This window comes from Littorina saxatilis, linkage group LG12, assembly GCF_037325665.1.
Source record: "Littorina saxatilis isolate snail1 linkage group LG12, US_GU_Lsax_2.0, whole genome shotgun sequence".
NCBI classification, from domain to species: domain Eukaryota; kingdom Metazoa; phylum Mollusca; class Gastropoda; order Littorinimorpha; family Littorinidae; genus Littorina; species Littorina saxatilis.
The window spans coordinates 81,374,228-81,396,734 of record NC_090256.1 but is presented as its reverse complement, the minus strand read 5'-3'; the positions used below and the strand labels follow the sequence as shown (position 1 = coordinate 81,396,734).

Sequence of the window (22,507 nt, the reverse complement as noted above, 5' to 3'; positions counted from 1 at the left end):
ACTGACCTTGTCAGTTTTGAAGGGGGGTCATTCTGGGCTAGCTGATTTTGACCCCCCCCCCCAAAAAAAAAAACTTATGGGGATGCATAGATGCATACATATATGCGTACCTTTCGTTTTAAAAGGACCTAGTGTACCTATTCTTGAAGTTTGAAGGGAAGCGTCAAAATGTTTTAATTTTTCCAACAAATAGTGTGCAGATATACATATACTTTGTTTTAAAAGGCCCTAAAGTACATATTCTTGAAGTTTGAAGTTATATACATATATGCATAAATATTGTTTTCTAAAGGTCTTAATGTACCCATTCTTGAAGTTTGCAGGGGGGGGGGGGGGGGTCAAAATTGACTGGGGGGGGGTCAAAACTCAGTGACTGGGCTAGCCCAGAATGACCTCCCGGTCAAACTGGGCTGCTTCAAAATAGGCTGCTACACCGGCTTCATGCTACTATAAATGATTGAATGTCAAAGCATTTATGCATTTAGAATTGAGTTGACTTGCAACAAAATAATCTGCGAGAAAATACATGGCACAATGCGATAAGCACTGAGGAAACGACACGGGGCGTGTTGATAATGCAAAATTCTGGAGTTATCGCCCTTCAGCTGCAGACCAATGAAATGATAAGAGACATGCACAGTAATATTCTTTTGCGTTATTCCATTGGACGATTTCACAGTCACAAGCTTCAATCAAGATGGCGGACAGCAAAAGACGTCTGTCAACAAATCCATCATATGTTTGTGCTAAACAGTAATATTCTGTCGTGCCCAAACCTCTCAACCGTAAGTTAGTAGCTCGAGACCTAAAAAAATCCGTTTTTGCTTTTGCAGTCGTACTCCAAATGGCGTTAGTGTCTCGGTTGCATGTATCATACACTGGATAAAAAGTGCAAGACTGTTTATTATCCGTCTAAACACCCACGATATCCACCTGGAAAAGTGGAAGAGGTCGAAGAGGCGTTTTGTTGTGTTTCAGAGCTTTATCCTTCATATTTAATGTTTAGTTGCGTTTTTACGACAGTTAACTGCTAATCCTGCCAATCAGTAGCAACGGCAGTATTGAGTACGTGCAGAGTTTAGAAATGAAATGCACTGTACATTTTGTTTACACTACAGGCCAAGTAAGGTAGTAGATACCTCGGAGGTTTTTTAAACCTTGATTTTGATCAACACTTTTTAGCTTTACTGTAACACTTAAAAAGAGAGTTGAAGAAATTGATTTATTGTTGTTGATCCTTACAACTACAGATTATACAACAATGCCAATGATCATTTGCACATTTCAGCTTGCTATTTCACACACACACACACACACCTATATCAGTATAATATGGCTATAGTCTATACACACACAAGACACAGTTACACACACACACACACACACACACACACACACATATCTGTAAAGCTATCAAATCAACTGATTTATTTTTGTTTACCAAAGTGACTATGATAAAGCGCACACTGAGAATATATTACTAACTGTTAGTGTTAGCAGCCAGTGACTGTGACTGTGAGTGTGAGAATAAGTCTTCAAATTAAAAGTTTTATTGTTGATCATGATTTTGGGAGTAATTAAGTCAGTAAATGTGTTTTATTGTGTGTGAAAGAACAGAGTCTCGGTCTTTTGGGCTATTTGCTGTTCTTTAAACATGCCTTAAATGAAAAGATGTGTACATGATATTATTTTTTTGTCACAAGTGAAGAGATGGACTTGCAAGGAAGTGGAAGTCTTCACTGGTGGCTGTTGCTGGCAGCTGCTCTCTTCTTCTTCTCCTTTGGTCAGTTTGGCATACTGATCACCTTGTATGGCGTCTGCTTTCTTGCTGGGTATGTATAGCCCTGTAAAACTGTGTTTGTGACTAGATTACATGATTTCACACTTCACACAGATGTATGCATTGCAAAAGATACATATATGCTTTTCAGTGGCCAACGGGTCATGTGAAACTCGGTGAAAACAGAATTTACATAGATGATGCATTTAAAAAAATTAAACTAGTTTAAAGTGAGGTTAATTTTAGGTCTTGTGAAAAGAGGTGTGGAAATAAGGTCGCTGAACAGTGACAATCTTAAATGAAAGTCTTAACATATTTTTTTTATATAGAGCTCTAGGTTTCACTTTCATAATAAAGCAATTTTAACTTTCAGCCAGCGTTCAAAATACCTATCTAATCATCCTAGGAATCTACAGTCTTAGAAGGAATGTAGGAAATTGAGCTTTACCAAGACCAGATTTGATATGATATAGATAAATCATCAAATGATTTTCTCTCTTCAATATCAACAGGGTCCTTGTTATTATGGGCTACTATGGCCAAGTGCTGTCGCGGTCAGTGTTGGACCAGCCCACCCGGCAGTGTCCAGGCTCCTCCAGTGGTATCCAGTCTGTCCGAGCAGCTATGGAGCCAGCAACCAGAGTGAAAAACTTTGACAAACGCATGACTGGTGCCAGCGTCATCGATGACGCTTTGAAAGAGGTGAACCTTTGAAAAAGAAAAAAAATTTAAAGTCAAAGGGACCTTTAGGTATTAGGTTCTGTTAGTGTGTGTGTGTTCATAATTCTGAGTTTGTTTATGCGTGCTCTCTTGTGCCAGATTAGTAGAAGCGCATTGTGTTTATTTATTATGATTTTTTTACGTGAGAAAAAAGAGTGTTTGTAGTCAGATACTTTAGCTCAGAAAAAGGTTTTTAATGTGGATACTTAATTGTTGTATTCTTATCCATCTACCCACTTCTTTTATATCTTTTGTGTGTGTTTTGTCTTTCTTTTAATTTTGTTGTGGTTTTGTTTCTAGTCTTGTTCTTTCTTTTGGGAAGAGGCTGAAAAGAAAGGGTAGATGAAATAGCCTTAATAGGTCACCAGCACATATCAGGGCTGGTAAAATGAGAAGAAACAAAAAGTTATTTTCTTACTATGTTAGGCTTCCAACAGTGACGACACTGTTAGTGTTACCTACACACTTGACTTGCATGTAAAATTCTCGCAATTAATAACAGCGCTTAAGCTAAGGGCAGGAGCTACCATGAAAATACACCGTTTTGAGCACATTTTGTTTTTGATGATATATACTATTATTCTAAATACATTGCAAAAGCCCACCAAATTTGAACACAAACAGTTCTGTTTTATGAATGTTGTGGTCAAATGACTTGGAAGAGAAAAACGGTGTATTTGAAGGTAGCTCCTGCCCTTAAGTACAAGTTCTACTACAACCCTCATAATTCTTACTATGTGCCTTTCAGGTGTTGGAATGCACAGTCCGTGACTACATCAAGCCCTGGTATCGGCAACTCAGCGACCATGATGCCTTTCTCGTGGACATCTGGCAGTGTTTTCAGAAAGTTGTCATCACCTTTGCAAGCAGGTATGGCAAGGATAGTTCGTGATGGTGGATAACAGTCAGTTTTCAGTGTTTCGATGGCAACAAAACATGTCAAAATTATAGCCTAGCATAGAGACACACTCCCCTGTGAAAGCACGCAAACACATGCGCGCATACATGCACACAGAATCTATGTCACGCACAAACATTCTCTCTCTGTCGTTCTGTCAGTCTCCTTCTCTCTCTCTTTCTCTCTCTCTCTCTCTCTCTCTCTCTCTCTCTCTCTCTCTCTCTCTCTCTCTCTCTCTCTCTCTCTCTCTCTCTCTCTCTCTCTCTCTCTCTTTCTCTTTCTCTTTCTTTCTCTCTCTCTCTTATTAGAAAGAAACGTTGAACATAGCAAAAGTAGGGAGGCCCGGCGGCCATTTTCATTTTTTAACGTTTTTTCCCCAACTTTGGCCATTCATAAATCAAAGAGTTATATCTTTAATCTTCTAAAATTTGAAGATATGCTTAATATAATAATTGTCTATGGGATCCGAAAATTTTAGGGATGTAGCTCTATAGGAATTTTAGCTATAATGCACCAAAGTTGGGGGTAATGTCCATCACACCAACCCCAGAAAAACTTGTGCAGAGCACTAAACACAAAAAACCGGCTCTTTTTCATCAACTGTTTTATTAATTATACTTATTGAATGTTAAAATGCATGTATATAGAAATTATTTGCGAAAAAAGTAGTTAATGAAGTCAATTTAGACAAATTAAAAAATAGCCGACATCACATGAATACTCTTATTTCTCAGATATGCAGATCTTCACTTTAACATGATTTATTCACTTAATTAAACTTATAATATATCAAATTAAAGGAAATTAGTTGCTCTTTATAGTTAAGCCATATTCAATTAGATTTGATGGAAAAAAATATCAATTTTAGTTAGAATAAGGAAAAAGGAAATATTACGTCACATAAAAATTCGTCCAAAATCCATCAAAAATAAAAATATTGTTCAAAGCAGAGACAACAACTCAATTTAGCAGCACAACCAGTGCATAACTTTTGTTTTTAAATCTCAAAAGGATAACACCTCCATCATTTAGTACATTAGAACTTTCAATAACTCAATCTTTTCTTCCAGAGAACTGTTCAGTCTAAGCTGTCTGTCAAGTCGGTAGGCAAGCAAGTCTTTTTGGGTATTGCAGCTCACCAAATCCTTGTCGAATAAAGTCTTGCCTTGACAAAGAACAATCTCACTGACACTCTCCGGCACAAGGAGCAGGGATGGCTGAAGGGTCTGCAGGGGCTTGCTTCTCTGGAACAGTCACTATTCCATCTTGTTCAGAGCACACTCTATCACTGCTGCATTTTGACGAGACTTCAAGTTTCCACACGAAAGGCAGGCACAAAAAGTCGAACAAGATCAAGCAGTTCTTTTCAGTCGGTCGTTTGTTGTACTTGCTCACAAGCTTGAAGTAGTCCTTTTTCACACGCCCACATTTTGATTGCACGGAAGTTGGAGACCTGGAGTTGAGCGCCTGCGTGGTGAACTTCATCAGCCAGAAGTGAAGAACTTTGAAGTAGCGACTAAGACAGGAGTCGTCCGGAAGAGTAACCTTGCCACACTTCTCCACATTCTCAGCCGAGACCATGAGAGAGATGAAGTCCCCATTCGTGATGTCTCTAAGTGTGCCAGCATCCTTCCCCAGTGGTCCCGATTCCGTTGTCAAGCAGCCGCTGAGAAGAGAGGCTCCAGATACAAGTGAAAACTTGGGTCCAACAGCCTTCTGATCAGGGATGCAAACAATCTGAAAAACAAAAGAACATAAAACATAAAACAACCAATATATTCAAGCCTAAAAAATATTAATAGAAACAAAACATTTTGTCTTTCTTGGTAAATAATTCACATACTACAGTGAAAAGATGTATGGTAGTATTCCAAAAAGAACAGGAGTTGATCCTTGATTTACAAATTCCCCAATAGTAACAACAATTTAAATCAGCTCCAGTCATCATGATTCATATTCAGCAAACAAAACTGGCACAGTAGTATGTATGCATTTCTCCTGTTAAGGCACTTTGCCACAGACAAACTGAATATTCAGATTTTGTCAAAAATGAAAATGGAGCTATGCAAATTGAAATAACACATTGTCACAGGTCAGTCTAATTTATTTGTATTTACTTGTTTAAATTTACTCTGTATTTGTGGGTGTAGTATTACTCAACTTACTGTTTATGATAGGGGGTGTCAAGGCAAACAAAGTGATAACCTATGTTGTATTGAGAACACTGCAAAACACGTTTTTGTGTATGCATCCAAATGCTCAACCTATAAGAAGCTTATAATTAAACTAGATGATTACTCGCTTCGCCGGGTACCGGCTTCGCCGGGAAGAAGTAGAGCCGAATACCAGGCTGCGCCTGGGACCCGGCTCTGCCGGGTGTACGCCGGCTTTGCCGGCGCACGAAGGAAAGGAGATAAACGCGCAAAACACTGGAGACCTTCTAAAAATAGTAACGTGCAGTGACCTTCTAAAAATAGTAACGTAGTAACGGGAATATGGATTGACGCCACACGGAGGAAGGGAGATAATCGCGGCTGAAAACACTGGAGAAGATAAGGAAGAGTTACTGGTAGTGGATCCCGACAACAACAACAAAAACAAAACAAAAATCGGTTCAGCGCGCACAGCGCTGCGCGCTGAGAGCACGTGTTGAAATATCTCATCGATGAGGTTGTGTCCGGGGTGTAGCTGAATACGGTGTCCAAATTTGAAAAAGATCCACCGAGAACTTTGGCCGTGCATCGCGAACAGACAGACAGACAGACAGACACTAGTCGTATATATATAGAAACCAAAAAATACAAATCTTCACACTGTGACTGTGAGACTGAGATTGAGAAAAACAAATATTGAGTCCTTACAGTTACAGCTACTGGTAACTAAACGTTATTAAAATAATCATCAAAAATACAAAGCAGGCGATAATAAATACACTTCTTTATTGTCCGAAGTAAATAACTTATAATAAATAACATTTAACTAACTTTTATGCACAATTGCCGACGTCAAGTCTTACTTGTCTGTCATTCAGTCGCACTTACGGCCACGTTTCATTCCTGAAGTGTCACTCTGATCTATCATAAATTGTTACCATCCAGAAGAAAAGATCAAAATTACAGATTTATTGTAAATATCTCATCAATCTTATGTTTAATGAGATTCAGGATGCGTTTACTTTAAGCTTAATTTAAAAAACAAAACGCAACTCGATCAGCGAAACCTCAGGGATTGTCCGACAGTGGTATCGCCCAAATACCGGGGATGATGATCTCCACATCAAAATCGAATATGTTGCATCTAAGCCGATTTACAAACACAATTTAACTTTCGATAGCTTGAAACACTAGAACTTAGTTATAATTTGATTTTCATTTAAAACTAATGCACATTTCGGCAGAGAAACAGTTCAGATCAAATTACATACCCACTCGACGCCCCCACAGCAGTTAGTTGACTCGCCCGCCATAACACATTCTGCAGCGTGGAACACAGCAACTCAGTCTCCACTCGGCTTTGTCAGGAGTGCGATTCGACGCTCAAATTCTCGTCTTAAAAACGCTCGGCATAAAAAAACGCTTCGATTACAAATGAGAAACTTTGGCACAAGAAAATTCAAGATGTTGACGATCATACGCAATGCGATGAACTTCGATCAATGAATGTAACAACTGTGACCTCTTCGTTTGAAAATGGTTTGTGTGTGATGTGTTACAGTGCTTCCCATTGGTTCTGCGCTTGATATGATGTGAACAGAGAGGAGATCTTTACTTTCGCCAAGTTTCATTGGTGAATTATTTATAGTTTGCAAGGCCGAACCAACCAAAAGCAGGGTTGTTTCGGGACCGATTTAGAACAAAGCCGTAGCTTGAGGCGAAATCGCTGCACAGCCAGCCAGCGCTAAATTCCGACGCAGGCGCGCGACGCTTTGGGGCATTTTACACATCCAAATACAACTATGTAAACACATTTTTTTCACATCAAACTTAGATGAGTGTACTAAGATGACTATACTCAAGAGCATTCATACTTTATTTGTTTTTAATAAAAATTCAAATAAGCACAATTTTGAGTTGAAAACAGCTCTTTGCACTCTCTGCTTGACTGCCGGGGCCGCGGAGATCGTGAGCCTCCCTAGCAAAAGTCTGATTCACTCTGTTACCTTGAGAAACCAAATCTGTATGGTTGGTTGGGCTCTTTCATTCCATTTCCAGTATCAGAGACATTGTCAGTAACACAGCTCTTTTGGAGCATTATATTATATGGTGTCATTGGTTACATTTTCAGATCCAAAGATGTGGACTGGATGCCCTACTTTACCCAGAGACTTGTGGATGACTTCGGCTCACACCTTCGTCTCTACAGAAGGGCCGCAGAGAAAGTTCGGGCTCACAGAACAGATGGTAAGAGACACCAACCATCTTGGGTCATGCATGAGATTTTTCTGTCAGTTGGTCGCCAATTGGCCCATTTTCATCATTTTTGACTCACATGCGAAGCAAAAGTGAGTCTATGTACTCACCCGAGTCGTCCGTCCGTCCGTCCGTCCGTCCGGACGTCCGTCCGTCCGTCCGTCCGTCCGTCCGGAAAACTTTAACGTTGGATATTTCTTGGACACTATTCAGTCTATCAGTACCAAATTTGGCAAGATGGTGTATGATGACAAGGCCCCAAAAAACATACATAGCATCTTGACCTTGCTTCAAGGTCAAGGTCGCAGGGGCCATAAATGTTGCCTAAAAAACAGCTATTTTTCACATTTTTCCCATTTTCTCTGAAGTTTTTGAGATTGAATACCTTACCTATATATGATATATAGGGCAAAGTAAGCCCCATCTTTTGATACCAGTTTGGTTTACCTTGCTTCAAGGTCAAGGTCACAGGAGCTCTTCAAATTTGGATTGTATACATATTTTGAAGTGACCTTGACCCTGAACTATGGAAGATAACTGTTTCAAACTTAAAAATTATGTGGGGCACATGTTATGCTTTCATCATGAGACACATTTGGTCACATATGATCAAGGTCAAGGTCACTTTGACCCTTATGAAATGTGACCAAAATAAGGTAGTGAACCACTAAAAGTGACCATATCTCATGGTAGAAAGAGCCAATAAGCACCATTGTACTTCCTATGTCTTGAATTAACAGCTTTGTGTTGCATGACCTTGGATGACCTTGACCTTGGGTCAAGGTCACATGTATTTTGGTAGGAAAAATGTGTAAAGCATGTGAGTCGTATGGGCTTTGCCCTTCTTGTTAGGGTGTGTGGGGCTCCTTTCAGGCTTTTTTTTATGAATTCATGATCTAAGTCCTGTGGACAGATTATACCTTGCGTTCTTCGCATTCGTAATTTGATAAAACATCAAAGTTTTTGACACTTGCGAACCCTTTCTGTATAGCAAGAATACAAGTCAGATTAGCTTTAGGTTTAGCTTTCGTGGGAGTCGACCTTGACTCATCTCTCAAAGAGAGTTTTCAGCTTTTCACAAAATTAGCATTCTTTTAGGCTTCTTTTTACAGCCTTAATTATGCCTGTTTATTGTTTCAGAGCAATATTGCCAGTTGCTGGAAGAAGCGTTCTTTGACGCAGAAGTGGAAATGGAGGACAACATGTGTCGCGACCTTGTCTGCACAGACCCTCAACATGAACGCCGTGAGTCATGAAGAGTTTAGTGAAAACGAAACTGCAGTTGGGATTATTGAACAGTTATCAAGAAATGTAATTAAGAATAATCAATTCCTGCAAGTCAGTTCTTATTTTGGTTAGGTTTGTTTTCTTCCATTTTGTCGCTCCAGAGATGCATTTCACATCCTTTATTTGCCATGATGTAAAACTTTTCAAAAATCCATGTGGACATTATTATACAGCACATAAAACTTGTCCTGAACTTGTGAATTCTTGTAAGCGTTATTGTCACAGAATGAAACATAAAGATAGATCAGACCTGGGAACCCATACGATTTCGCTGTATTTTGTACGCATGATTGTCTAAATTACGATCAATACGGTCAGTGGAAAAAAATACGACGAGAAAACTTCCTAGACTACTTTTCTTCACAAGCGCAACCTGAAGCCGATCCAGAACTCTGACACATGATTACAGTTTTTGTCTGAAAATATGGAAAGAAGTATTTGTTTTAAATGTATTGGTAAACTTAATTAACGGTGCAACAGACGCGTGTGAAGCATGTTTAAATCATGAATGTTCAAATGCAGTTTGTTTGAGAATAGGCCAAGTGCAAAAGAGGGGTTCTCAGGTCTGATAGATACAAAGCTGATTACTGTGTACGGGCAGTAGTCGTTGTTGATCTGTTTTTACCAATACCAAGTTTAACCTGCTGTGTGGGATTGTTGCAGAGTATCTACAGGATCTCAGTGAAGTGCTGCTCTATCTCCTTTTACCCAAGAGTGACTTCCAAAGCAAACCATTCAGATACATCGTCAGGGTAAGACCAGCAGCAACTTTTGTTTTTTGTGTTAAAATAATTGATATCAGTGGTAGAAATTATCAAGGATCTGCCCACAAAATAGAGAGAAAGAAAGAAAGAAAGAGAAGGAATCAGTGGTAAAATTATGCTGTGAAAAGTCTTGGATAGAATCTGTTTCTGTGTCTGTATGTACATGTATGTGTTTTTTGGGAAGGGTTGTTTTTACGTTTAGTCAAGTTTTGACTAAATGTTTTAACATAGAGGGGGAATCGAGACGAGGGTCGTGGTGTATGTGTGTGTGTCTGTCTGTCTGTGTGGGTGTGTAGAGCGATTCAGACTAAACTACTGGACCGATCTTTATAAAATTTGACATGAGAGTTCCTGGGAGTGATATCCCCGGACGTTTTTTTTCATTTTTTTGATAAATACCTTTGATAACGTCATATCCGGCTTTTTGTAAAAGTTGAGGTGGCACTGTCACACCCTCATTTTTCAATCAAATTGATTGAAATTTTGGCCAAGCAATCTTCGACGAAGGCCGGACTTTGGTATTGCATTTTAGCTTGGAGGCTTAACAATTAATTAATGACTTTGGTCATTAAAAATCTGAAAATTGTAATACATTTTTTTCTTTTTTAAATTATCTAAAATTACGTTCATCTTATTCAACATCATTTTCTGATTCCAAAAACATATAAATATGTTATATTCGGGTTAAAAACAAGCTCTGAAAATTAAAAATATAAATATTATGATCAAAATTAATTTTCCGAAATCGATTTAAAAACAATTTCATCTTATTCCTTGTCGGTACAGAGGTACAGAAAAGCGTGCTATGCAGCACAGCGAAACCACTACCGTGCTAATCGGGCTCGTCAGTTTCACCGCGTTTTGTACGAGCGGACTACGGTCATTGTGAAAAAATGCAGTGCATTCAGTTTCATTCTGTGAGTTCCACAGCTTGACTAAATGTAGTAATTTTGCCTTACGCAACTTGTTAATTTTGTTTTGGTTTTGCTGGGGTTTGTTTTAGAGGCAAGAGTTTCTGGCTATGTGCTTGATGATATTTACTAGTCTGCCCCCCCCCCCCCCCCCCCCCTCCCTTTTGGGAGAACCGATTTAAGACGGTGTCCCTTTCATAACCTCAATAAATTTACCCCAGCTTAAGACTCCCTCCTTTTTAAGACCTGATTTGCCAGATTTCTGAAGGGCTGAGAAGGGGAGATGAACTGTACTGTTGATCTCATCAGAAGAAAATCAGATCTTGAAGACCGACTCAAAGATGATGTAAAAGATTAATGCTCTTACAGTAGAATTTATTGTGTTCTTGCAGGAAGTGTTTGTGAATGGAATTCTGGCACCAACAATAGATCTGTTGTCTGATCCGGACTATATAAACCAGTACGTCGCATGGTTGGTGAGTTCCATGTTCTATTCTTGTTGACTTTGTCCAAACTATATAGAACTAATAATGTAGTTTCTGTGAATTATGGAAATCACGTTCTGTTTTGAAAAGGCATCTTGAAGTTTGCATACAACAAGGGCTCAGATGTGCTCATTGGCTCACGTAAGTGCAGCCTATGCGATCGTAACTTTGTCTGTCTGTGCGTGTGTACGTGTGTATGTCTGTGGTAGAAACTTTAACATTTGAAGACGTCACATTATGGCGTAAGAGGGTTAGACGTCACGCGAAGGAATTACTGAAAGTCTCGGTCATTGTTATTTTGAGCGGGCCGAGACTAGTTGGCAGTCGTGTCCCTGTAAGTTACAGGCTACATGCAGACAGACAGATCTAGATCTAGTGTCTCGCTTTCTTGCACAGTGTCACCTATGCTTACTGTGTGTGTGTATGTGTGACGGAGTGATTGAGTTTGTGTTACTGTTTGTCGATTTCTTACTTGAGCCTTGAAGGCTTCGCCTCTTGTTTTTCCATAAAATGCAGCCTCTGCTTGTTATGATACCTTTTTCTTTTGAAAACATTCACATCAGAGCTCATTTGCTATGAATCACTTTCAAGAATTGCAACTCTTCCACAGTGCTCTGAGAAATAAAGGGAAGTCAGGCATGGGAATTGTCCGCCGAAAGGCAAATTTCCGCCGATTTTTTTGTTTTGTTCCGCCGAAAAAGCAAAAGTGTCCGCCGAAAAAATAAATGGGGGAGGCAAAAATGGTTCTAAAAACTGAATTTAATGGCAAACTTGGAGCTCAGATGACACCAAATTACACCATTTGGGTTCTTTGGAGAAAAACAATTCCGGGGGAAGCGGGGGGGGGGGGGGGGGGGGCATGCCCCTGAATCCCCCTAGCAGGGCTAGGCGCTTTGCGTCGTCGACTTTGCTATTACTTACACATTTTCAGCCTTTTTTACTTTTTTCAATTCCCATGCCTGGAAGTGAGTGTTCTAGATGCATACAAAATGTGTAAAAGAGTAAGTGAAAGTTATGGGGAACCAGTCTCCTGGCACCTTAGAAAACAACAAGCATTGAAAGGAACAAGCCACTCTCATCTTCATCTTCCACAGTTCATAAAACCCTGGCTGAGTTGTTTCCGCAAAACGTCTATTGTGAGAGCTGTGCACATGGTTGTAATAATAACAACAGTTTATTATCCATCAAAATAATTCAATAAAATGGAAACCCCCCGCGGGTTAGGGGGAAGAATTTACCCGATGCTCCCCAGCATGTCGTAAGAGACGACTAACGGATTCTGTTTCTCTTTTTACCCTTGTTACGTGTTTCTTGTATAGAATATAGTCCATTTTTGTAAAGATTTTAGTCAAGCAGTATGTAAGAAATGTTAAGTCCTTTGTACCGGAAACTTGCGTTCTCCCAGTAAGGTAATACATTGTACTACGTTGCAAGCCCCTGGAGCAAATTTTTGATTAGTGCTTTTGTGAACAAGAAACAATTGACAAGTGGCTCTATCCCATCTCCCCCCTTTCCCCGTCGCAATATAACCTTAGTGGTTGAAAACGACGTTAAACACCAAATAAAGAAAGAATAAAATGGAAAATTTTCTTCAACACACCAACCCTGCCTGTAAACGATTATAACGAACATTTCATAAGAATGATTACGACATTCACTGATAAGACAGCAACACATATAAGCAAGCTTTTGTGATTTCAGTGTTACGAAACGTCCTTTACGCGTGAGACCTACCTGACTGTGATACATAGCAGTGACCTGCCTGAGGAGCTGGAAGCGGTGCGAGACAAGGTGGAGGAGGACATAGCCCGCTGGCGCTCAAAAGACACTGGTGGGAGTGAAGGTGGGAACAGCCAAGTGTTTCTCTTTTCTTTCCCTTTCAGTCTCTTTTTTGGGTTGTTTGTTGCTTTGTTTCCGTTTTAGTTTTTTTGGTTGTTGGGTTGTATTGTTGTTGTTGTTGGGTGGGGTTTTTTTTTTTGGGGGGGGGGGGGGGGGGCTGGTTTGTATATCATCAGTCCATGTTTTTTGTGTGTGTGGTGGGGTTTTTTTTGGGGGGGGGAACTGGCTCGTTTGTGTGTTTACATTGTTGTTGTTTTGTTAATAGTGTTTTGATTTTGGTTTTTTAGTTTAATTATCTGTCCATGTGAGATAAGGGGCTGTAATTTTTTTTTTTTTGTGTGTGTGTGTGTGCTTCATTAGGGGATGAAAACAATCCCTTCCAAACCATTGTGATAACTTTGTTTAATTAGAATAGTGTACATTTGTGCATCTTACCCTGGGAACATTGCCGTGTACGGTCTTGATTACTTTATCACAGTCAATAAGGTTCAAGACCTTTCCCTGTGAACATTTCACTGAGCGTTGTGATTAATTTATCACAGTCAAAAATGTCTAAGACAAAGAAAATCCTGGAAATAGTGTGCCTGTATACAGTATTGGCGTTAACCGGTAATTACCGGTATTTTACCGGTTGAAATGAGAAAATACCGGCAAAAATAATTGGCTGCCGGTTGATTTTTAGAACTACCGGTTTTTTTGCTGGTAAAACAACAAAACCAGTACTCTGAGTTGGACTCGTACTGGTTCCAATGACCAGCCTACCTTTTTTTTTCTTTATAGTTTTTATCATAAAAGTTTGTGTACCAGTTTGAACAAATATTAGCGCCATCACTGTGTATATGAGATTGCAGCCTAGTTCTCATGTCTTGCTGTTGTTTTTCAGATACTGCCATCAAGCAGAATCTGAATAGTTTGATATTTTTGCGAGACACGTGTAATACAAGGTTAAAACGCCTGCAGGAAGGTGCTGCTGATTTGGAAACACTTGAGGTGAGTGTGACGTTGTTATGTGTCATCAACAACTAGATACTAGCAGAATAAAAACAAAACAAGAAGGTATGTTATTGGAACGTTTAATTTATGACAAAACCAAATGTTACGTTCACTAATCTTCGATCCAGCGACACTTATACTATAGAAAATGAACATAGCTTCTTAGATACTAGCAGATTCTTAAAGTTGAGTATCTGAATCGCCTGAAGTTGTTTATGTTTGCATGTAGTTAGCCACAACTATGTTTTCTGCATATGCGCTATTCCATGGGTTTCCACAAAAGCCAGGTCCACACAAATTGTTGAAGTGCATAATGACGAACATCATGTCTTCTATTGAGTGTCAATACCTCTTGATCCTTTTTGTTTTTACATCTTGGCCTTCCTTCTTTTTATTGTAAAAAAACAAACATTTCATGAAAGCCAGATGTTAGGAGCTTTGGTCAAGCACATTGACTGTTTTTTTAAGTGTTTGAATGTTGGCACCTTTACAGCTATTCCTCTTGTTTTTGATTTTAAATACACAAGTGACATGGCCTGCTTGTTTACTTTTCAGGAGCCTGACTACTTGCGGTACCAGTCACTATATGTCATGACGCTGGATGACATTCTGAACAACAACAGTGCACTGCAGGCATTTATTGGTAACTCCCACATTTTTGTCTTTCGAATCTGCTCCTCATAACTGCAAATTCACTTTCTAAGAGACACAGCTCTGGCTCAGGCTCAGTTTGTATCTAAATGTCCTTTGTTAAAGGGCAGCTGTTGGGTTGTGGCTCTCAAAATCTGTTCATCAGAATGAGTTCTCATGTAACTGAAACTATACTTAAAAGTTACTTGGTGATTTTAACAGCTTGATAACACAAGTCCGAAGATTTTAGACATGCTACAATGTCTTTAATCGAAGAAAGTTTGCATTCTTGGCTGAGTCAATGCAGCCCGCTCGAAAATTACTTCCCTTGGACGCGTGACGTCAGCCGAGGAATCGGCCGGGTTGAACGGCGCTCTCTTTATACCGTGTAGTGAGCGCAATCGGGTTGTCTAGTCAAGCCCTAAAGCATACTTCACGGGTAGGTGAAGAGAAACTTAAGATGGGGTGTCTTCTCCCAGGCCAAAATTTCGCAGTAAAAAACGGAGTTTATAAAGTGTCTTCCGTCCCCCTCCTGCTTTTGTTCAGGTGTTCCCACTTGAACCCTGTTTTTGTTCAACTTATTGGCATATAATGTCACGCGTCGAGGGACACAAACACACACACACACACAAACACACTCACACACACTCACACACAGACACATGCACCCACAAACACAAACACACACCCACACCCACACCCACACACACCACACACACACGTGTAATCACACACATACACAAACACACACACACACACACACACACACACACACACGCACACACACACACACACACACACACACACACATACGTGTTATCACACACACACACACACACACACACACTCACACACATACGTGTTATCACACACACACACACATACGTGTTATCACACACACATACACACACACACACACACACACACACACACACACACACACACACACTGACACACACACACACGATAACCATCACAATCACAGTTTGACAAATTCATCTTTGATTTTTTTTGCGGCCGAACCCCCCTCCCCCATTTTTCACACTAGATCCACTGTTTCATCTTTGTCTTCGTCTCTATTCCCTTTATCTTATCTCGTCTACCTACTTGAGTGATTAACTGAAGAGGTATTGACATTATCTCTTTCCTAGATTTTCCCACCGACAGAGTTGGTTTTTGTCTTGAATTCAGTACCTCACACGTACACGGTAATTGGCGTGACACCTCAAGTTGACCTTCTTCAGTGTAAAGTGTCTGCTGACCAGGGACACGAGGGTCTGTGGTTGAGCAACTTTATGGTTTAACCGGGTGGACTGGGAGAGTAGCAACAGCATGTGAACCACTTTAGAAGTAACTTGTGAAGGTTGCAGTTGGTCAGATCAAAGAAGAGAAGATGGGAACATGGGTCCTGAGAAGATACCACCACCCTAATACTTTACTTTGTGAAAGAATCAATCACGCGTACAGCATTACAGATGCCCAGCCGTACTCTGCATTGTACTGTAAACTTCGCAGCGGCCTTATCGTGTTCCTCGGATGACGTCACTGCCAGGCTAACGCTGCGGCGTCTCTTCTTGTGCTGACAGAGTTGTCGGTCGCGGATTTTGAGTCGTTTCGGCCTGCCAACTGCTTTGTTTTCTTGCGGATTGTGAGAACTAGCAGAAAGTTTCACTCATTTTCATGGTTTCAAACTAATGATAAAAGTATCTTCTTCTGGACCAAATCAACAGTCTTTACTGTAGTTGAATCAACTCGGAAAACTCATAAACGCGTGTTTGCACGCGACTCTGCGCATTTTTGAGGCCAGGCAACCCGACAGCTGCCCTTTAAGTTGTTGTGTTACTGGTGATTCCCAAAGTAGCAGATTAGGCCAAAAAAAAAATAGGTCTGTTTACGGTAACCCGACCGACCCTAGTTTTTAGGCCCGACTCTAATCTTTTTTTTTTGAATCGTCTGAGAAAAAAAAAACCGCATCCAAAATAGAGCTGTTTGCGCTCAAACAGCAGACGACAGAAGGGAGGTAAGCTCAAAGTACTGTTTATAGTTATGTTGGGCAAAAACAGGGATTGATGAGAAGAAATGAACTGTGAAACATCATAGAGAGGGGAGAAAAAAAAAATAAAATGGGAAAAAAAATTAAAAATAAAAAATAAATAAAAAAGCCGACCTACCGACCCTATTTTTTCACCCTATGTTACCGTAAACAGACCTATTTTTTTTTTTTTGCCTTATCTGTAAGTATTGGGTGTTTTGCTTGAGTACAAGCAGGAAGGTGAAAGGGGGAAGGGAGGGGGGGGGGAGTGGGCATAGGGAGTCTGAACAGCAGAGAAGAGGGGTACAACAAATACCAAGAATGCTGTGGAGCAATGAGTAATACAATGAGACGGTGTTCAGTTGTAGATTTTATAAGCTGATTTGCCTTTTTCGTTTTGAACAGAATTCACCAAGGAGAGAGGTGGACAACAGTATTTGTTTTTCTACTTGAACGTTGAGGCAAGTATCCTTAAATCTTGGTAGTGTGAATAAACAATACCAACATTTTATTATTTTTGAGCTCAGCATTAGATGTGAAAGTTCAAGGTACTTTCCTTGTGTAAACAATCACATACACTACCACAAATCAGTCCAGGCTTTGGGCGGGGATGTAGCTCAGTCGGTAGCGCGCTGGATTTGTATCCAGTTGGCCGCTGTCAGCGTGAGTTCGTCCCCACGTTCGGCGAGAGATTTATTTCTCAAAGTCAACTTTGTGTGCAGACTCTCCTCGGTGTCCGAACACCCCCCGTGTGTACACGCAAGCACAAGACCAAGTGCGCACGAAAAAGATCCTGTAATCCATGTCAGAGTTCGGTGGGTTATAGAAACACGAAAATACCCAGCATGCTTCCTCCGAAAGCGGCGTATGGCTGCCTAAATGGCGGGGTAAAAACAGTCATACACGTAAAAGCCGTGGGAGTTTCAGCCCATAAACGAACAAACAAAGTCCAGGCTTTTACATGTGATTGGAGCATCCTTCCCCTTCAAGACATTTAGGATCAACAGTGTGACCGCTTTCTGGAGACCGGCACGGTTGGCCTAGTGGTAAGGCGTCCGCCCCGTGATCGGGAGGTCGTGGGTTCGAACCCCGGCCGGGTCATACCTAAGACTTCAAAATTGGCAATCTAGTGGCTGCTCCGCCTGACGTCTGGCATTATGGGGTTAGTGCTAGGACGGGTTGGTCCGGTGTCAGAATAATGTGACTGGGTGAGACGTGAAGCCTGTGCTGCGACTTCTGTCTTGTGTGTGACGCACGTGTGTGTCAAAGCAGCACCGCCCTGATATGGCCCTTCATGGTCGGCTGGGCGTTAAGCAAACAAACAAACAAAAACAAACAAACTGCTTTCTGGGCATGGTAGCAATTTTTGGGCTGAATTAATTTTGTAACCGACACCTTTTTTCAATCTTGAAAATAAATTCAGCAGAAAGGTCCAAATGTGCACAAGAGGCAACGATGCTGTTGATTGTTCATGTATGTCAGACCTGTTTACTCGTACGATTTCAACGTATTTTGTTCGACAAGTTTCCAAGAATACGATAAATACGCTGGTTGATAAGAAAGTACGACGATTAAGAAATAAGATTTTTTGGTGTTTTTTTATTGTGTCTCTAAACTGAATGTGGGTTGTGTACGCGATTGGCCATGGATAAAATCCGGTTTGCTTTGGTTAGCGCTTACGATTGTTCTATATTTTCACGGGAAGCAAAATCCGCCATATTGTTTCATTGTGCAAGTGTGTTCAATAAGTGCTAACAGTTTTACGTCGGTCACATGACTAACAAGCACCTCTACCTGGTAAGAAAATACATTTAACCCTTACACTGGTGCAATTCTGTAACACATGTTACATAGCCACTGGTGAATTAACAGAGAGAAAAATAAAGAAAAACGGTCATATAGGTTTTCGCATCCATGGGAGGTAATCGGAACCGACCAAACAGACTGAGCCAGTAGCGCGACATATGTTGGGACAACTAGGTGACAGTATACGTAAAGTAGCGCGACATATGTCGCGACAACCAGCCTAAGGGTTAATATTTTGAAAATACACTATTAGTCTCTGTGGAAAATACACTAATGGTTCCAATTGGGTAAACAGGTCTGGTATGTGCACAAGTGGATGGATGTTCCTATCCCATGTAAAAACCAGCTTCCACAAGGAAGAATGAATGTTTAACCTCGTCATTATTGTATTTTGTATTTTTATGCAATTTATATCGCGCACATATCTCAACCACGGATTCAAGGCGCAGGGATTTATTTATGCCATGTGAGATGGAATGTTTTACACAATATATCACGCATTCACATCGGCCAGCAAACCTCAAGCCTATTAGGGCGAGCATTCACCTTTGACGGCCTATTATTCCAAGTCACACGGGTATTTGGTGGACATTTTTATCTATGCCTATACAATTTTGCCAGGAAAGACCCTTTTGTCAATCGTGGAATCTTTAACGTGCACACCCCAATGTAGTGTACACAAAGGGACCTCGGTTTTTCGTCTCATCCGAAAGACTAGCACTTGAACCCACCACCTAGGTTAGGAAAGGGGGGAGAAAATTGCTAACGCCCTGACCCAGGGTCGAACTCGCAACCTCTCGCTTCCGAGGCAAGTGCGTTTACCACTCGGCCACCCAGACCTATAAACATTATAAACAGATGCACGCATCTAATACCCTTCCATTGTCATGCCATCGTAATTGTTTTCAAAGCAACTGCTATGCACAATTGACAAGTGGCTCTATCCCATCTCCCCCCTTTCCCCGTCGCGATATAACCTTCATGGTTGAAAACGACGTTAAACACCAAATAAAGAAACAAAGCAACTGCTGTTCGTGTCTTGTCATGCAGAAGATTTGTATCTTTCTTAATAGGGCTTTCAGGCAGCGGCAGCTCAACAGATGCAACATCCTGCAGAAGGTGCAGAACCAGATCTAACTGCGCTTCGTCGTGCTGCCATGATCATTTTTGACCAGTACTTATCAGACAAGGTAGGAAAATGTCCAGCTGCCTTGACCTGAAGCTTAACATATACACACTCCCTCTCACTCTCCTCTCTCTCTCTTGCTCTCTCTCTCTCATCCACACACACACACACACATACACACTCCCTCTCCCTCTCCCTCTCTCTCTTTTCTCTCTCTCTCTCTCTCTCTCTCTCTCTCTCTCTCTCTCTCTCTCTCTCTCTCTCTCTCTCTCTCTCTCTCTCTCTCTCTCTCTCTCTCTCTGTCTGGTGGTTATGTGTCAGATTACTGCGTACAGATTATTTCGTGGAAGTTAGTCCAACAAAACAGTAAAAATCAATGGGTTTTTATTCCATCCAAAGTCTACATGATTCTGCATGTTAGATGGGTTTCTGATTTTTTGGGTTTTTGATGGAGAAACAATTGTTTTGTTTTGTTGATACCCCTGGTCTAAGAAATCACTGCATACTTTTGCAAAGGAGATTATCCAGAGTTTGCAATACCCGGAAATGTCTGTTATTCTTCCAAGTGTTTTTTTATGTGAAATTACGGAGAGAGAAATCACCAACCAAGCAGTTCAGTTTTTTGGGTATACGGGTGAAGCAATTTATTTTTCATACTGCATAGTTTTGCAAAGGAGATTATCAAGAGTTTGCAATACCCGGAAATGTCTGTTATTCTTCCAGTTTTTTGACTCACATGCGAAGCAAAAGTGAGTCTATGTACTCACCCGAGTCGTCCGTCCGTCCGTCCGTCCGTCCGTCCCGGCGTCCGTCCGTCCGTCCGGAAAACTTTAACGTTGGATTTTCTTGGACACTATTAAGTCTATCAACACCTGATGTGGCCTGATGGTGTATGGTTACAAGATCTCAAAAAACATGTGCGGCAACTTGACCTCACTTCAAGTTCAAGGTCACAGGGGCCGTAATTGTTGTCTTAAAAACGACCATTTTTCACATTTTCGCATTTTCTCTGAAGTTTTTGAGATTTAATACCTCACCTATATATGATATATAGGGCAAAGTAAGCCCCATCTTTTGATACCAGTTTGGTTTACCTTGCTTCAAGGTCAAGGTCACAGGAGCTCTTCAAAGTTGGATTGTATACATATTTTGAAGTGACCTTGACCCTGAACTATGGAAGATAACTGTTTCAAACTTAAAAATTATGTGGGGCACATGTTATGCTTTCATCATGAGACACATTTGGTCACATATGATCAAGGTCAAGGTCACTTTGACCCTTATGAAATGTGACCAAAATAAGGTAGTGAACCACTAAAAGTGACCATATCTCATGGTAGAAAGAGCCAATAAGCACCATTGTACTTCCTATGTCTTGAATTAACAGCTTTGTGTTGCATGACCTTGGATGACCTTGACCTTGGGTCAAGGTCACATGTATTTTGGTAGGAAAAATGTGTAAAGCAGTTCTTAGTGTATGATGTCATTGCTAGGTTTAGTTATTTGACCTTGACCCTGAAGGTCAAGGTCATGTAAAGGTCAAGGTCAAGCATGTGAGTCGTCTGGGCTTTGCCCTTCTTGTTTTGTTATGTGAAATTACGGGAAAAAAAATCACCAACCAAGCAGTTAACAGTTTTTTGGTATAAGGGTAAAGCAATTTATTTTTCATACAAACTTGATTTGCCTGATTGCTGCACCAAGTGATCTGTTTTTGTTCCATGTTTTGCACTTGCCTTTCACTTTCAGTTTATACTAGCTTACAAAGACCTACTGTCATTGTCTGACTGGGGATCCTTTCAAATCATGTCAGGCATCTTCCTGTCTTGCTTCTCTCTGGAATGAGTGATTACAGTGTGTAAATATGAGATCATCTGTACGTGCAGGGTATCTCAAGGATTCGTATCGAACCTGAATTCACCAAAGGCCTTTTACAGAAGATCAAGGGCAACATGTTTGCAGAAGACGTCTTTGATGTGGTACAAGCCAGAGTGAGTACTCTGTCTGTGACAGGGGAATTGTTATCCTTCTAAATGAATTTCTCTTGTGAACTGCCATTCTATTCATTTCTCTATTTTTCTCTTTTTTTACATTTAGTCAAGTTTTGACTAAATGTTTTAACGTAGAGGGGGGAATCGAGACGAGGGTTGTGGTGTATGTGTGTGTGTGTCTGTCTGTCTGTCTGTCTGTCTGTCTGTCTGTCTGTCTGTGTGTGTGTGTAGAGCGATTCAGACCAAACTACCGGACCGATCTTTATGAAATTTGACATGAGAGTTCTTGGGAATGATATCCCCGGACGTTTTTTTCTTTTTTTTTGATAAATACCTTTGATGACGTCATATCCGGCTTTTTGTAAAAGTTGAGGCGGCACTGTCACACCCTCATTTTTCAATCAAATTGATTGAAATTTTGGCCCAGCAATCTTCGACGAAGGCCGGACTTCGGTATTGCATTTCAGCTTGGTGGCTTAAAAATTAATTAATGACTTTGGTCATTAAAAATCTGAAAATTGTAAACAAAATAATTTGTTTTTAAAACGATCCAAATTTACGTTTATCGTATTCTTCATCATTTTCTGATTCCAAAAACATATAAATATGTTATATTTGGATTAAAAACAAGCTCTGAAAATTAAAAATATAAAAATTATTATTAAAATAAAATTTCCAAAATCGATTTAAAAACAATTTCATCTTATTCCTTGTGGGTTCCTGATTCCAAAAACATATAGATATGATATGTTTGGATTAAAAACACGCTCAGAAAGTTAAAAAGAATAGAGATAAAGAAAAGCGTGCTATCCTTCTCAGCGCAACTACTACCCCGCTCT

At 40.4% G+C, this 22,507-nt stretch overlaps 1 protein-coding gene across 1 annotated transcript in view; it reads left to right on the top strand.

Annotated features, from left to right (window-relative positions):
• The first annotated feature begins 685 nt into the window (after positions 1-685).
• LOC138982920 (sorting nexin-13-like) overlaps positions 686-22,507 on the top strand; it is a 44,327-nt gene continuing 22,505 nt past the window's right edge. Inside the window, exons 1-14 of the mRNA XM_070356317.1 lie at positions 686-785; positions 1,704-1,832; positions 2,293-2,482; positions 3,249-3,370; positions 7,683-7,798; positions 8,948-9,052; positions 9,758-9,846; positions 11,162-11,245; positions 12,956-13,097; positions 13,977-14,083; positions 14,642-14,729; positions 17,154-17,209; positions 19,628-19,744; positions 21,564-21,668. Coding sequence (XP_070212418.1) covers positions 1,711-1,832; positions 2,293-2,482; positions 3,249-3,370; positions 7,683-7,798; positions 8,948-9,052; positions 9,758-9,846; positions 11,162-11,245; positions 12,956-13,097; positions 13,977-14,083; positions 14,642-14,729; positions 17,154-17,209; positions 19,628-19,744; positions 21,564-21,668 — 1,443 coding nt within the window. The 5' untranslated portion in view covers positions 686-785; positions 1,704-1,710. The remainder of the gene's footprint in view (positions 786-1,703; positions 1,833-2,292; positions 2,483-3,248; positions 3,371-7,682; positions 7,799-8,947; positions 9,053-9,757; positions 9,847-11,161; positions 11,246-12,955; positions 13,098-13,976; positions 14,084-14,641; positions 14,730-17,153; positions 17,210-19,627; positions 19,745-21,563; positions 21,669-22,507) is intronic.